Consider the following 17,370-nt stretch of genomic DNA (forward strand, 5'->3'; position numbering starts at 1 on the left):
GGCTGCGTTCGGGTCCGCTCGTGAGCTCCTTCAAACGGAGCTCACGAACGGAAACCCGAACGCTAGTGTGAAAGTAGCCTTAAAAGTCAATGGGGAGCGGATCTGTTTTCTATTGTGCCAGATTGAGTCATAGAAAACGGATCCGTCCCCATTGACTTACATTGTGTGCCAGAACGGATCCGTTTGGCTCAGTTTCGTCAGACTGACACCAAAAAAAAAAAAGCTGCGTTTTAGTGTCCGCCTCCAGAGCGGAATGGAGACAGATCGGAGGCAAACTGATGCATTCTGAGCGGATCCTTTTCCATTCAGAATGCATTAGGGCAGAACTGATCCGTTTTGGACCGCTTGTGAGAGCCCTGAACGGATCTCACAAACGGAAAGCCAAAAGTAGACTTACAGCAAAAGATTTGTGTTATGATTTGGGCTCGTGGCTTTCAGGGTGTGACAAGCACTGTCGTACCTTCTGGGAGGCGATCCATTTCCACTCTGGATATTACAATGGTCTTGTGTTGACTTTGGCTGATGGAAGGCAGATTGCTCGCTGGGTGGGTGACCATTACACCATTCTCAGGGCTGGATTGTGTACAGGCTGCTCTTGACTGAAAAATGCTTTTCCACACTGTGTTTTGTATCATAAAAAACTGACGGGAAAACTGATGTGACGAGAAAGGATCATCGCTCTTCAGCTGCCGAGGGGTTGTGGCCAAAGAATGACGCAGAGCGGACAGCAGACATCTAGCGCCCCTCTGACACATACACAGAGCCATCCTTCACCAAAGAAATCTATAAAAAGAAATAAAGTAAAATTCCTGTAATTCTTATAGTCTGCGGTGAGCACTAGCATGGTACCATATTCTATTCTATTCATAGGGTCCTATAAAGGCATGATATACTAATAATACAAATAATAAAGAATAAAAACAGTAATTACAAACATAATAATCATAATAATAAATACAAATAAGGTTACTTTCACACCTGCGTTTAGGTGCGGATCTGTCTGGTATCTGCACAGACGGATCCGCACCTATAATGCAAACGTTGGTATCCGTTCAGAACGGATCCGTCTGCATTACTAATGTAAAAAAAAAGTCTAAGTCTAAGTGTAAGTTAGACGGATCCGTCCTGACTTACATTGAAAGTCAATGGGGGACGGATCCGTTTACAATTGCACCATATTGTGTCAATGTAAACGGATCCGTCCCCATTGACTTACATTGTAAGTCAGGACGGATCCGTTTGGCTCCGCATCGCCAGGTGGACACCAAAACGCTGCAAGCAGTGTTTTGGTGTCCGCCTGCTGAGCGGAATGGAGGCGGAACGGAGCCATACTGATGCATTCTGAGCGGATCCTTATTCACTCAGAATGCATTAGGGCAGTACGGATCCGTTTGGGGCCGCTTGTGAGAGCCTTCAAACGGAACTCACAAGCGGAGCCCCGAAACACCAGTGTGAAAGTAGCCTTAAGAATAAAAACATTATTTATAAACATAATAATAATAATAACAACAATAATATAGAACAAAAAAATTATAATAATAAAAAAATGTAATAGTAATAAGGCATAGTAAAGGCCCCCAAGGACTGCCATGGCTATATACTATACCTGGCAGAGGATAAATGATGGAATAAAATGGAAAGCTAAAAAATTTTGTTGATCCCTGTGTATTGTAATATGAAAAAGATAGGAGGCCACAGCAGCATATCCACGAAATCCTCTTTATTCAAACGAACGCCTCACAGCAAGGCATAAAAATTACAGCGACGTTTCGGCTATGACTAGCCTTTATCAAGCATGTGTATTGTAATAAACCACAGAGTAAGCATGCACAAGGCTGTAATTGCTTTGAGGTCTGCAAATCGCGGATCACGGCCATGTGCATGCTGCCATCTTCTTTTTTCACCACAATAGAAATGTCCATTCCTTGTCTCCAAAACTGACAAGAAGAGGACATGTTCTATGTTTTTTGTGGGGCTGTGGAACGGACACAAGGATGAAGACGGTGCACACAGTGTAAAATAAATGGGTCCGCATCCGATCCTCAAAAAAAGCAGATCGTATGCGGACCAGAACCACCATCTGCAGCACAATGGATGGCGCTGTGTTGTTCCGATGCTGGGGCAGCTGCAGAACAGCTGATCAGTGGGGCTGCGGGATGTCAGACGATCAGATATTGGAAAACCTCTTTAAAAACAAAAAACAAAAAAAACTATGGCATAAAAATAACTATTTTTAACTTCAATGCAAAAAATGATTCCTTATAAAGTTAAAAAAAAATCGATGAAAAAAATACCCGAAAATAAAAAAGAACCAAAATTTAAAAAATGGTGTCTTTTAGGACCTAAAATATCCAGTGTCCGTAAGTGGATAAAGAAGTGTGTGAAAGGGGCATGGTAGCATTTTAGAAGGCGATATTGTCAAAATACACTCCCTTGTGATCTTTTAAAGGGAACCTGTCACCAGGATTTTGCGCATAGAGCTGAGGACATGGGCTCCTAGATGGCCGCTAGCACATCCGCAATACCCAGTCCCATAGCTCTCTGCGCTTTTATTGTGTTAAAAAACAGTTTTGATCCATATGCAAATGACCTGATATGAGTCCTGTATCTGGAGATGAGTCCAGCGGAAAGGAGCCCAGCACCGCACCGCGTCCTCCGAATCTCCTCCTTGCTGGCTGTTGTCACAGAGCTGGAGCGCCGAAATCTCGCGATGCGCGAGCTAGCGCACGCGCAGTGTCGGCATCATGTTCATTCCCTGTACTGGCATCAGCACAGGGAACGAACTACGCATGCGCTAGCTCGCGCATCGCGAGATTACGGCGATCTAACTTTGTGAGCAAAGAGGAGATTCGGAGGACGCAGGCGGTGCTGGGCTCCAGAGCGGTTAGTGCAGCCCCTTGGGGTCCTTACCAGGCTGATTTAAATATATATAAAATCATTTTTTACACTCAATAAAACCAGACAGCGCTATGGGACAGGTATATAGCGGACATGCTAGCGGCGATCTAGCCGTGCATGTCCGCATCTCTATAGCGTAACAAGAGGTGAAAGAATCCCTTTAAGTTATCCCCTATCAACGGGATAACTATTAGATCGGTCCTACCACTGGAACCTCCACCAGTCACGGTAACGGGGGCCACGTACTCCTTGCAGCCCCCCTGAAATATATAAAGCAGCCGGTCAGGCATGCATGCGGCCACTCCATTAATTTCTATGGCACGTGCGCGGCAGCTCCTTTCATTTCAAGGGGGTATGTGGTCCCTGTTCTTGTGATCAGGGGTGGTCCCTGTGGTAGAACCCCACCGATCTAATAAATAGCCCCTATCCTGTGGAGAGGGGATAACTTAATTTACCCAGAATACCCTTCAATTTACTTCATTTTCTGGACCAAACATGCCGATTTCAGTGTGTGAAAACTGAAACTAGGTTTGTTTTTCATGGAACGTTAAAACAAAAACCTGTCCAGCCGAAACGGTGAACGGCAGTATCTGGCTAGGCCGGATCCGGGGAACTCAGACAGGCTGTTCTCTGCCGCGCCATGTTTTGTGGTCCACAAATTGCGTAATGGAACGCACAGCCCATGATAGAAATTAGGGCTGCACGATATGGGAATTTTGTGCGATTGCGATTAGGGCCCTAAAAATTGCGATAGCGGTATGCGATGCGATATTTTAAGGGAATTGTGCTTGAGGTCTATTTGCTTGGATTTTCAAGGCAAAAGCACACACAAATTACTGATAATGCTGAAATGTAGTTATGCTTAACTCAAGAACTGAAATGCACAGTGTTTTTCAAAATAAAACATCTTTTACTAAATTAAATAACATATTTGCATTACTGCAAAAGTACAAAATACAAAACTTGCCATTTTCCTAATCGCACTGCACAGAACAGAGAAATAAAATAGAATAAATAAAAGAACATTTGTTCATTAAAATAACGACTTGCCTCCAGCCCCTCCTCCCTCCCCGCACTGTAACTGATGTAACGCAGGCCGCGCTGTGCAGCATAGCGGCCGACGATACATCCGTGTCAACCACGTAAAAAGTCAACCATCGCTTTATAAGACGCACTGGGGGGAGTTTGTCTTATAAAGCGAAAAATATGGTAATATAATTGCAGCATTTTTGGGTCGGCCAATTGGCGATTGCGATATGGCGATTAATTGCGATTGCTTTGGCGATATATTGTGAAGGCCTAATAGAAATGCCTATTTTTTCTGCAAAACAGACAAGAATAGGACATGTTCTATTTTTTTTATTTTTTTGCGGGCCCACGGAACCGAGCAACGGATGCGGACAGCACACGGAGTGCTTTCCGCATCTATTGCGGCCCTATTGAAGTGAATGGGTCCGCATCTCAGCCGCTGCTTGGATGCGTACCCAAAGAACGGTCGTGTGCATGAGCCATGAGGCTTTGTGCACATGGACAAACAATGGATCTGCAGAGGCCTTCCCTGTGACTTTTCCCACTCCCTCATCTGCAGTAGGAAGCACAATAGGACACACTTTATAATCTGCGGAACGGTCACACAGATCTGCAAAAATAAGGGCTATGTGCGCGGCCCCATAGAAATGAATGAGTCAGTGTGCAAAAAATGCAGATAGCACACAGATGAATGCGAGTGAGGCCTACGGGTAAATGCACACACAGCAGATTTCTGTGACTGTCCTGCACCTGCTGCAGAGATAACCCCATTCAGATGGAGAGAACGGATTTTAAATCACAGAAATGTTTCATGTGTGAACATACCTTTAGGCTAGGTCTACACGACGACAATAAGTCGCGCGACACATAGGGCGCAACATTTGTCACGCGTCAATTTTTATAATGGCAGTCTATGGTGTCACACTGCAACATGCGACATGCTGCGACGCAACAGTCGCAGAAAAATCCATCTCGAATGGATTTTCTGCGACTGCTGCGTCGCACTCGCAACATGTTGCAGTGCAACACCATAGACTGCCATTATAAAAATTGACGCGCAACATTGGTGCAACAAAATGTCGCGCGACAAACGTCGTCGTGTAGACCTAGCCTTAGGCCCCTTTCAGACGAGCGGGTGTCACGCTCCGGACTCGCAGTGCAGCACCCGTCCTGAACTTCCAGCACTGCCGGGGTCACATAGGACCAGTTCTGGAATGTATTGTATAACACTGACAGCATTATGTCAGTGTTAGGGCTCATGCACACGACCGTTGTTGTTTTGCGGTCTGTTTTTCACGGATCCGTTGTTTTTTTCTCTCCGATTTAAGTTCCGTTATTCCACAAAACATATCCGTATGGTTTCCGTATTTGATCTTTATTTTTTATTTTTTGCGGATCGTAAATGGAAACAGTAACTTATTAAATCACCAAACACATGAGCAATATGGGCTGGACATAGCATTTCTACAGTATGGATCCGCAAAATACAGATGACATATGGATGTGTTCCGTGTGCGCTACGTATTTTTTGCGGACCCATCGACTTGAATGGGGCCTTGGGCCGCGATTTGCGGACAATAATAGGACATGCACTACTTTTTTGCGGAACGGAAACGGAATGCACACGGAGTACCTTCCGTTGTTTTTACGGACCCATTAAAGTGAAAGGTTCTGCATACCGTCTAAAAAAAAAAAAAAAAACGGAATGGAAGCAGAAAGAAAATACATTTGTGTGCATGAGCCCATATCCAGTACATTCCAGACCTCTCAGGGTTACATAGCATCATAAAATCAATATAATGCTATGTGACCCCGGCAGTGCTGGGAGATCGCAGCGAGACACTCGCTTGTCTAAAAGGGGTCTTAGGCCTCTTGCACATGAACGTATTTTCATTCCTGTTCCGCAAAATACATACGGTCGTGTGCAGGTGGCCTTAGTGAAATGCAGGAAAACTTTCAAGGAGATACACTTTTTTTTGGCACAAAATCAGATGGACCTCAAAGGGGTCAGGGCTGTTCCCACATAGATATTCTGTGTTGTTTTCTGGGACTTTCACGTTTTTTTATAAGTTTTCCGCACCTGCATTTTTGTGAGGTGCGTTTCCTGCTTTAAAAATCACTGGCTTCAGATGTTAAAGTCTGCGGGGAATATGGAACACAGGGCATACAAGTGTGTTTTGGCCAGTGGCATTTTTGTTAAAAATTTTACGGTTCATGTCTCTGGCTTTTTGTCAGGCAATTTTGGATCTTCTCTTTAGGAGGGAAAAAAATGACTTTTTGGACACCTTTTTTTTTTTTTATAAAAAGCCACTTAAAAACACCATTAAAAAGCATGAGGTAAAAAAAAGAATGTATTTTGTATCCGTGTCCGTTCCGTTTTTTTGTGCGGATAGGATGCAGACCCATTCATTTCTATGGAGCTGTTAAAAAATGCGGATAGTCATCGTTTGATTTCCGCGTCCATTTTATGTGGTTCCATTCTGCAAGAAAAAGAGAGCATGTCCTATTCTTGTCCGTTTTGCGGACAAGTATAGGCACACACAATGGATCCGCAAAAAAAAAATCCGCAGCGTTGTACATTATCAGCAAAGTGGATGAGAGTTTCAGAAGGGTGCGTAAAAAAAAAAACAAACAAAAAAAACGCACAGCAGAAAAACTGCGATATGGCGGATTTGAAATCTGCAGCTTGTCAATTTATCCAGCGGATTTCACCCTTCTCAATACAGAGAGTGAAAGCTGATGTTTTTACCGCAGCAAAAACCACATGTAATACCTGCCTTTTTTTGTGCGTTTTTTCCCCACTGGATTTTCCATCACATATGACTCCAGCCTTGCCTCATTCAGTGTTCGGTCAGTGATTTCCATCAGTGATTGTGAGCCAAAACCAGTGCGGCTCTAAACACAGAACAGGAGGAAATCTTTCCCTTAGGCTAGGTCTACACAACGACATATGTAGCGCAACAATTTTTATAATGGCAGTCTATGGTGTCGCACTGCAACATCTTGCGACTGCGACGCAGCAGTCGCAGAAAATCCATTCGAGATGGATTTTTCTGCGACTGTCGCAGCATGTCGCATGTTGCAGTGCGACACCATAGACTGCCATTATAAAAATTGTTGCGCGACAAATGTCGTCATGTAGACCTAGCCTTATACCTGATGTCTGTGGAGGCTCCAGTCCTGGTTTTGGCTCACAATCACTGATGGGAATCACTGACCGAACACTGACGTGTGAATGAGGCTTACTGTTCACTGGCAGCAAGCAGAGATAGTACAGAGTTATGAATGCCATTGCGCCATAATTATCCCGTATTGTGCCTGGCAGTGCCAGTAGTGCCGCCGCCTGTACACATTACCTGTCACCTCAGCCCCTCCGCAGGTCACTACCCACGTGGGTACCAAGCACAGCCAAGCACTTCCTCTTTGGCCTGTACCATTCTGTAACCACAGGGGGGGGGGTACTTCCTGTCCTCGTATACAGCTACAGCTCAGAGGATGGATAATTACTATCAGAACCACTGCATAAGTGATACACGGTACAGATATACCCTATACACCGCACAGTCAGGAGCAGGCGGGCATGCTGCGTGCTTAGAGCGCCACCCCCCTCCCGCACGCTTCTGCTTGGTACGCTCCGGGCTGTGAGTGTGGCCGCTGACTTCCTGTGCGCAGAGGGGACATGGCGTCTTGTCTGCGCTCCAGGACCCTGAGCAAAGACGATGTCAACTATAAACTTCATTTCAGGATGGTCAACGAACAGCAAGTGGAGGACATCACCATAGACTTCTTCTACAGGCCGCACACCATCACCCTGCTCACCTTCACCATCATCAGTCTTATGTACTTCGCCTTCACCAGGTAAGCGCACTACAACTCCCAGCAGTGCCATCTAGTCCTGCAGTGACACATCTCGTCTGCTCTGTGCTTATCCATGTATTCTGCATGTGGGGAAGCGGCATCGCAAGGACTACTACTCTCAGTGATGTACTACTACTCTCAGTGATGTACTACTACTCTCAGTGATGTACTACTACTCTCAGTGATGTACTACTACTCTCAGTGATGTACTACTACTCACTGACAGCAGAACAGTTCTTGCCTGCCTTTCACCATTTTTTTCCATCCCCGTGCAGAACAATGAGGTTATGACGCTAAATATCCCAGTGACACCAGTGAGAACTGTCGGGGGGCTCGGACCGCTATCTGCACCCACTAATGCGTCATCAGTAGAGGCTAGAACAGGGATCAGAAACCTCCGACTACAACTCCTAGCATGCGCACCTGCTCAACTGTTCTCCCATGGAAGGGCAGGGAGCATGCTGGAGACTGTAGTTTTGTAACGGCTGGAGTGCCAGAGGTTGCTGACCCCTGCCCTAGGGGGAGATTTATCAAGATCGCTGCTTTCTGCGCCGGTCTTGATACGCCTGCGCTGCCGGAGGCCTCATCATACATTAAGCACCTCCTGCGGCAGTCCGTGCGCTTAAACGGAAATCTACATCGGCGCTGCAGTACATTTCTAGCTTCATCTGCATCAGAAAACTGCCGTAAATGAAGATAAATTTGTCATGGCTGCTCGTCGCGCCCCCTGCTGCCCTTGCCATGCCCCCTTTAGGAAAAGTGGCGAGGGCGGCCTAAAAACCAGAGGTGCGACACATAGTTTGCCACTTTTCAGATGAAAAGGAGATGATAAATCCCTCCTCTAGAACCTGGTACCCCCTGAATGTGCTGAGAGCACCCGTTCATTTCTACGGCCAGCTGTTCTGGGGCCCCAGGCCCAGGATGATTTTTCCCAATTACGTAACAGGATTACGCTGTTCCGCTGTGTCTCATCACTGAGCAGGATCGCAGTAATCTTTGCAGCTATGTGACGAAGCGATAAGCTGATTTTGCAGGGGGGGGGGGGGGGATTGATACTTTCACTGAAATCACATTTACGGCTACGTACTATTCGCGGTTTGCCAGCCTCCTGCAGTACAGCTGCTGACTTACTGCCATGGCACCTGCTACGGAGACGGCACTGTCAAGGAGGCCCGGGTAGTAAGGCCTGGACCTCCTCTGCCCAGGGCCGCATCTGCCATGAGGCGACATGAGCATCTTGCCTCAGGCAGAGGCCAATCTGCCTTTGGGAGGGATGGTGCCAATTTATGGCTAGGCTATGGCTCCGGTCCCCACTGTCCAGAACATGGGCCACAGGCTACTAGGCCTGAATCCTGTGAGGCAGTAGAATGACATCATCGCGACTCACTTCACCTGGTCGCGGTGAAGTCCCCATGTTCAGAGCTAAACCACCTACATCCGAACACTGCGCCAAAAAGGGACTTGTCTCTTCTTGGTGCGGTCACGGATTGAAACCGCCGGCCCGCGAAACTGCAGCACTGAAAATGATGAGAGGCAGACACCATACGGCCACCGTCCGTGCCACAATTCCTCTGTGTGAACGGGCCCTTGGGGTACAGCCATGTGTAGCTGGTGTTCTGCAGTGTTATCTGGCTGAAATAGTGCATAGCGGATTTAACCCTCTGCGTTGCAATGAAATGTGCGGCAGAAATCCGCAGCATAAATTGATAAGCCGTGGATTTCATATCTGCACCTCAAGTTATGTGCGGACAATCTCGTCGACTTTGCTACTGTTGTAACTGCGACACCAGTGAAACATCCACAGCGTTCACACTGCGGATGTTCCTGGGGGTTCAGCACAAAAATTGCGTTTCACGTTTCTCTAACCTTTTGCGTTCTAGGGAAGACACGAGCCCAGAAGACAATATATGGAGAGGAATCCTGTCCGTCATCTTCTTCTTCCTGATTATCAGTGTCTTAGCCTTCCCCAATGGTAACGTATCCTTCTTATGTTTATCTCTGCCACTTCTTCACCTGCAAGGGAGCGCGATTGGGGAAAAAATAACTTATTCACGTGTCATAATTTATTTGAAAACCACTTGTATATAGCCATGTGTACTGTAGTATTTATTATGAAAGCACCTTTCCTTCCATGGCGCTGTACATACGAAAGGAGTATGCGGTACATAACACAAAACAATTGCAGTTGTGGCAATACCAGAATTTTGAGTTTGATTTCAATACCAGAAAAAGTATTGCAATCCTAGATGCAAGCAAAAAAAAATACCCGAACATTAACCTTAGGCTGAATGCACACGGCCGTGTTCCGCGGCCGAGAGCGGTCCGTGGTAACACGGCCTGGCATCCTGTTGAGAGCAGGAGCGCACGGCGTCATTGGTTGCTATGACGCCGTGCACTTCATGCCGCCGCTGGACTACAGTAATACACTCGTATAGTGTATTACTGTAGTCCAGCGGCGGCATGAAGCGCACGGCGTCATAGCAACCAATGACGCCGTGCGCTCCTGCTCTCAACAGGATGCCAGGCCGGGATACCACGGACCGCTCTCGGCCGCGGAACACGGCCGTGTGCATTCGGCCTTATGGTGTGTTTTTATTTTAATTTTTTGCAAAGTAGGGATTGCCCATTTATGTGAGGAGGTACTTGATGGGGTCACTTACTATTACTGTGCGGCACATGCATTGATTTAAAAACGGAAGTTTTACATTAAAGAGGTTATCCCGGAATTAATATTGATGATCTATCCTGAGGATAGGTCATCTATATCAGATCGGCCGGGATCCGACACCTGGGTCCCCGATCTGCTGTTTGAAGAGGCTGGGCACTCCATGTGTGGCTGTAGTGTGATCCGCAAAATTCAGACACCTTCCATGTGCAATCCGCATTTCTCATCCGTATCATTGGGGGACACAGGCTTGACCATGGGTATAGCTGTTGCCGCTAGGACACTAAGCACAAAGTGTAAGCTCCTCCCTCTTCAGCTATATACCCTTCCTACATGGACCAAGCTAAATCCGTTTTAGCTTAGTGTCTGTAGGAGGCAGATCTCCCTGCGTTGCAGGTCTGCTGATTATTATTATTTATTTATTTATTTATTTTCTTCTTTCCTTCTTTAGCGGGAATCTTCAGGCAGTCCGTAAAACTGCCTGCACTCCCATCCAGGAGACGGGAGACCAGGGGGTCACCCAAACCCCCTGCTCCTTCCCGTGCTCCGGAAGAAAAGCAGGACCAGAGGTTCCTGTAAAAACTGTCTCCCGCCAGCATTCACATCACCACGGCCTCCGACCGCAAGTCCCCTCTGTTTCCGGTGTAGAGTCCCTCACCAAGAGGCCGCACACCAAAGGTGGTGATCTGGCTAGAGCCAGGGGGGCAGAAGACGCCGGACAAGTGAGTATAAAGTTTGGAGATTGCCCATAGTGCCTCTCCTCCTCGTGTGTGGTGGTCGCCGTGTACTATGGGCAGTAATGAGAGCCCTTTAAATGTTAAATGGCACCTGGGGCGTCCGTCTTGCAGAGCTCAGGGACGCTGGGGAGAGGAGGGGGTGGAGTTACCCTCCTCTGTGTTGAGGACATTGCCGCTTAATTTGGGGCCTACTACTGGAGGGGGCGGAGTTATTTTGGGACGGGGCTTGTGTTCGCCCTGTCCCCCACACCAGCAGCAGAGCAGAGGGAGAGTGGGCTCAGCCCACTTTTGGATTAAAAGCACCTGGCGGGATGCTGATGGACTGGCTTGCTGCTTGGAGGGACACAGACTGGGTAAGTGCTGTTTGACCCTTTATTACAGGGCCTAACCTTCCCCTCTTCCTCGGCGTCAGGATTGTCACAATGTCTGAGCCCAGACCCCAGGTCCCGAAGCAGGCGGTCCCTTTGGGGCGTCATTTTGCTTGTGCGTCGTGTCGCACAAAATTTCCATCCCCTCAGTCAGACTCCCTCTGCTTTGCGTGTGCTGCGCCTCCATCAAGTGGCTCAGCCCCGGACCCGTTGCTTCCTGCTGCCCAACCTACGGAAGATCCGGAATGTGCGCATTCCTTGTCTACGGTGGTACAGGATGTCTCCAATACCAACAAAGCTATTGTGGATATATTGGGGCGTTTGTCGGCAAGGAAGTCCTCTGACTGGTCCGACTCGGGATCATGGGGCCCATGCCCATCGCGGCCGTCCCACAAAACGGGTCAGAACATCCTCCCCCAAAAGGGTGTCTGTGTCTTCCATTTCCTCGGCCTCTCCTCCTCCTTCTAGAGAGTCTCACTCAGACGTGTCCTCAGTTGAAGAGGCATGTTCTGAAGAGAGAGTATGTTGTTTCGTCCAAACTGTCCTCCATGGTGGACAATCTAATTACGGCAGTTATTGAGACGTTGCAGGTTTAGGAGCCTGCACCGTCGTCTGCCAGCTCGAGTTTTACCTTTTAGAAGGTCCTGTCGCTCGCACAAATGTTTCCCCAACCACCAAGAGTTTGATTCCTCTCTCTCTCTAAGGAGTGGAATTTCCCTGGTAGACATTTCATATTGCCAAAACGCTTGAACGTCCTTTTATCCTTTTCTGGAGGATTTGACTAAGAAATGGTCGACTCCACCTATAGTGAACCCGCCAGTTTCCCGCTTGGCTAAACATACTACCTTGCCAATGGCAGATGGGGCTTCTTTTTCTGATATCAAAGATAAGAAGGTGGAAGCGTTTGCAAATTCTGCCTTTGAAGCAGTGGGCACAGCGCTGCAGCCGGTGTTTGCCTCTACATGGGTGAGCAAGGCTATGGGAGAGCGGGTAAGTAATTTACGTCAGGGTCTCGACTCAGGAGTCCCCTCGGAGAACTTGCAGATGTGGCCCTGCAGCTCTTGCATGCCAGTGCATATATTTGTGAAGCATCTTTGGACGCGGCCAGGTTTATGGCTCGCTCGTCAGCTCTGTTGGTGGCTATTCGCCGTACCCTATGACTCTCCTGCTGGGCGGCAGATAATGCTTCAAAGCGGACCCTGACGGCCCTCCCCTTTACCAGCAGCAGACTTTTTGGTAAGCGCCTGGATGAAATAATTTCGGACGCTGCAGGTTGTAAGTGCACCTATTTACCACAGAACAGGGGGCGGTCTAATAGGTAAACAAAGCGGAAGCCTTTTTTTTGCCGCTTTCAGAGTTTCTCCAGCCCCAAGAGGGCCTCCGACAAGTTGGCCACGGATCAGAAGCACAAACCTTACTTCAAGCCTCAGCCTTCCTGGCATTCCCGTCAACAGGGCTCCAAGTCCTTTAACCCTAAGAACTCCGCTGCATGACGGACGGCTCCCGGCGCTCTCCGTTCTGGTGGGCGACTGGCTTCATGTGTTTCCTTCGCGTCCACAGATTCCGATAAAGTCACTGAGGTCGGTCATTGCATCCATGGAACTGGGGCAGTACCTGTCCTCGATAGACATCAAGGACGCTTATCTTCACGTGCCCATATGCGTCCATCAGAGGTTTCTCCGGTTCGCAGTTGGTCTATTTCACTACAAGTTTGTATCCCTTCCGTTCGGCCTGGCCACGGCTCTTAGGGTCTTTACGAAGGTTCTGGCGGCAGTCATGGCCCTGCTCCATGCCAGGGGGATTGTGGCGATCTATTACTTAGACGACATCCTGGTGAAGGGTCTGTTGTTCCAGGGAACGGCAGACAGCTTGAACATTGTTCTAGACACCCTGGAGCGCTTCGGATGGATCCTGAACAGGCTTAAGTCTTGTCTTTATCCATCGCAGCGGTTGACTTATCTGGGTATGGTACTGGACACTTGTCAGGCCAACTATTCGCTCTCTGTCTTCAGATTCTCCCCTTGTTGCGGCCAGCTCCGGTTCCCATTCGTCACTGCATGCGGGCTCTGGGGCACATGGTCTCTGCCTTCAAAGCAGTTCCCTATGCTCCATTCCATATCAGAACGCTTCAGCGAGCCATTCTGTCCAGCTGGGATCGCTCCCCAGCCTTCTTGGATCGGCCAATGCGTCTTCTTGCCCCAGTGCGCCGGGCCCTCAGATGGTGCATGGTCTCTTTTGATGTTGACGTCTGGGCGCTCGTTCCTCCCTCTCTGTTGAAAGATGTTAACAACGGACGCAAGCCTCAAGGGTTGGGGGGAGTGTTGGAAAATCTCTGTTCAAGGGGTATGGTCACGCAAGGAGCGCTCCCTTCCAATCAATGTTCTGGAGTTGAGGGTGATTCAGCTCTCTGCGGCATTGGGCCGACCATCTCAGGGGTTGCAAAAATCTAGTGGTTTTTTTTTTCTCACTCCCATTACTAGAAATTACTATTCTTGTCTCTTGAACAGACACACAGATGCATTTTTTTTTTTTTTTTTGAGGACCGGTAGAAATGAACAGGCCCTGCAAAAAAGAGAATTTTAATCGGACATGGATGCAAAATATGGTCTTATGCATGAGGTCTTAATGTGAGGCAATAGGTTTTACCTATTGGACTTCCATGTGCTTCATATTAATAGTAAAAAAAAATAAAAAAATCAAGTACCTTATATTAACCTCATGTTGCCCATCTTACTATTAATGTGTGAAAGTAACCCACAAAAATGTGTATTCTCTGACCTGCTAGAAAGGTGCATTATGTAATCTGTAGTGAATGTAATCTTCTCATCAGTGACTGTGTTTGTGAGGTATCACCTCCCTTCTAATCCTCAGCTGTGTCATGTGACCAACACTCTGATCTCCAACTGACACAGGACGGAAAGTCAGTTACTTCTCTATTCATTCCTATGAAATGGACATTGAGGCTCCCATAGGAATACATAGAGAAACTGTCTTCCTGTCCACACATACCACTGTAAGATGCTGTGTTATTTGGAGAGTCAGAGTGTTGGTCACATGATACAGCTGAGGATCAGAAGGGAGGGGATAACGAATACAGTCACTGGTAAGAAAATTACATCATGTACATTTTTAGCAGGTCAGAGAATAACATTTTTTGCGGGAGTTTTTCTTTAATAGTAAGTGACCCCCATCATTTCTCACATAATGGTAGCATTGAGGTTAATGAGTCACACTGCAGGGCAGTACAGGAAGGTCTTGGTCTCCCAGCAGAGGGTCTGCTTGCTGTCCACGTTAGGCCGGACCCACTTTCCTTCTATTCTCCCGCTGACTAGGGCTGCGGGGGCTTCAGGGGGAGCAGAGCAAACGAGGCGGGACAAATTTCGGGGGTCTGCTGCAGGGACTGGGGACGTACAGGGTCACCCGGGCTCTGCTGGTTCCTTCTGTGGTTCTGACTCCCTCTCAGTTTTTCCATTGGTGGCGGTGGGCCCCCCTGTCCCAGTGGGAAGGGAGCGACGTCCTCCTTCCTTGTCCACTGTGCGGCCGCTGCACTTCGCAATACCACAGCTTAGTATGGAAAGTACTGAAAAAGTATGGAGACTTTGATACCCAGTAGGACCCTAGAAACTGTAAGCTCAAGTACAAGGTCAAAATGACAGGGAGGGAAGGTAAGTCCTCTGTATAACACCTAGGAAAATAAATACCATTAATCTTCTCATCTGACACCCCATAAGCTTTACTCAGATACCTCCTCACTAAGAACATACACTGCTCAAACGATGGACCGAGCCCTCAACACAGGTAATAGCCAGATGACAGGCCTAGGCCCCTTTCACACGGGCGAGTATTCCACGCAGGTGCAATGCGTGATGTGAACGCATTGCGCCCACACGGAATCCGGACCTATTCATTTCAATGGGGCTGTGTACATGAGCGTTGGTTTTCAAGCATCACTTGTGCGTTGCGTGAAAATCGCAGCAAGCTCTATATTCTGCCATTTTTCACGCAACGCTGGCCCCTTCGAAGTGAATAGAGCTGCGTGGAAATCGCATCTGCAAGGAAGTGCGGATGCGATGCATTTTTCATGGATGGTTGCTAAGAGATGTTTGTATACATTCCGTTTTTTATTAAATCCTATTGCACCTGCAGACAAAACCTGAATGACTTTGCGAAATTGTGCATTTTATACTGAACGCATTCGCAACGCATCCAGACCTAATCCGGACACGCTCACTTGCAAGGGGCCTTAGGCTGTGGCCAAACCTGGCGAAACTGCTGCCGGCTTTCTGCACTGGCATTGCATTCAGAAATATCTGCAGTCTTTATAGTAGCTGCAAAGTGCTGATTTCTGCCACGGATTTCACTTTTTGCACTGAAGAGATTGAAATCTGTGCCAAACCCTCACGTTAAATTCCACAACAAAATCTGCTCCATTTGATGCAGATTTTGCTGCTGTGGAAAAACCTCAGCTTACACGCTGCGTGTGGCCGTTATTTGACTACGTGATGGCAAAATAAACATTAAAGGGTTTGTCTCCTCTTAGACAATGGGGGCATATCACTAGGACCTGCACCTATATCGAGAACAGAGCCCCGAAAGTGGTGGAGGGCACATCTGACATGCGCAGCCGCCCTCCATTCATTTTCTATGGGGCAGCCGAAAATTGCCAACCGCTGACTCGGCTATTTTCGTCCCGCCCGTAGAAGTGAATGGAAGCGGTGGCCGGTCATGTGCAGTGCACTCCCATTCACTTATGAGGGGAGAGAGCTTGGTGGTGGCCGTACCGAAGTCTTCCAGCCACCACTTTGCGGGGCTCCGTTCTCGATATAGGTGTGGTACCTGCACCTATGAGACAATTGGGGCATATATCCTATTGATATGCCCCGATTTTTCTGAGATGAGAAAACCCCTTTTAAAGCGGTTTTCCGGTAGGTCCAGTAAGATGGCACACATGGGGTCCATTGATAATCCACGAGCTACCATAGCAAACCTATGGCATCTTGTTGCGCGGCAGGCGATGGGGTAATATAAGACCCCGCCTAGATGCTGCAGTTAAAGAGGACATGTCACCGGTTCTGACATTGCAATAGAAGTACCTGGCACTGTAGGCAGGGGTGTATCTATCAAGAGGCAAACAAGGCATTTGCCTAGGGCGGCACTTGCCAATGGGGCGGCAAAATGCCTTGTTTGCTTAGTGATAGTTACACAATATGCTAAATATATTTTTTTGCCCCTTGTCCGATCCGATCCTTCACTATGCGAGCGGCATCGTTGGCGCCGCATAGTGAAGGAGTTGAAAGACTTACTTCCTCCTCCTCCTGACTTCCTCCCGACCTCCCCTGCCTTTTGCGTCCGCACGTTGCCGTTGTGACATCACACGGAGGTGGAGTCACGGGCTGGCAACGCTAGGGTAAGCCTTATCTCCTCCAAGTGCAGAACGGATCCTGCACCTTGAAAACTGAGGCCAGGCCCCCACCAACAATGCACTGATCGTTATTCACTTTTAAATACAGAAAGGAAGATGTGGAGCCTAAAGAGGAAGAGGTGGGGTTTACAGCGGAAGGGGTTTGGTCTTGACAGGAAGGGGTGGGCCAAATTTATATTAGTGGGGTGCCCAAGTTTAGTCTCTCCTAGGGCAGCACAAAACCAAGATACACCACTGACTGTAGGGCAGTAGATGTCATGGCTACTCTGTTGGGGTGCCGTGCCCCCTGTTCTGGTTTTGTGCCCTGCATGATAAGATATATAGCATCGGTGCAGGGAGGAGGAAGCGCCCCCTGAGAAAAGCTAGCATCTCCTCCTTCCTGTACCGAAGCAT

The 17,370-nt window shown here is 48.0% G+C and overlaps 2 protein-coding genes across 3 annotated transcripts in view; one reads left to right on the plus strand and one right to left on the minus strand.

The window, feature by feature from the left end:
- Positions 1–7,340, minus strand: part of MTERF3 (mitochondrial transcription termination factor 3) — a 49,106-nt gene extending 41,766 nt beyond the window's left edge. The window contains exons 1-2 of the mRNA XM_044293203.1: positions 7,284–7,340; positions 461–783 (exon numbers count right to left, since the gene is read on the minus strand). Of these exons, the coding sequence (XP_044149138.1) occupies positions 461–767 (307 nt within the window). The 5' untranslated portion in view covers positions 768–783; positions 7,284–7,340. The remainder of the gene's footprint in view (positions 1–460; positions 784–7,283) is intronic.
- PTDSS1 (phosphatidylserine synthase 1) overlaps positions 1–17,370 on the plus strand; it is a 101,287-nt gene that overhangs the window by 33,865 nt on the left and 50,052 nt on the right. Inside the window, exons 3-4 of one of the 2 annotated variants that reach the window (XM_044293202.1) lie at positions 7,672–7,785; positions 9,666–9,757. In XM_044293202.1, the coding sequence (XP_044149137.1) occupies positions 7,672–7,785; positions 9,666–9,757 (206 nt within the window). Of the gene's footprint in view, positions 1–7,558; positions 7,786–9,665; positions 9,758–17,370 lie in introns of those variants that run through there. The other variant, XM_044293200.1, reaches the window with a different exon arrangement.

This window comes from Bufo gargarizans, chromosome 5 (assembly GCF_014858855.1).
Source record: "Bufo gargarizans isolate SCDJY-AF-19 chromosome 5, ASM1485885v1, whole genome shotgun sequence".
NCBI classification, from domain to species: domain Eukaryota; kingdom Metazoa; phylum Chordata; class Amphibia; order Anura; family Bufonidae; genus Bufo; species Bufo gargarizans.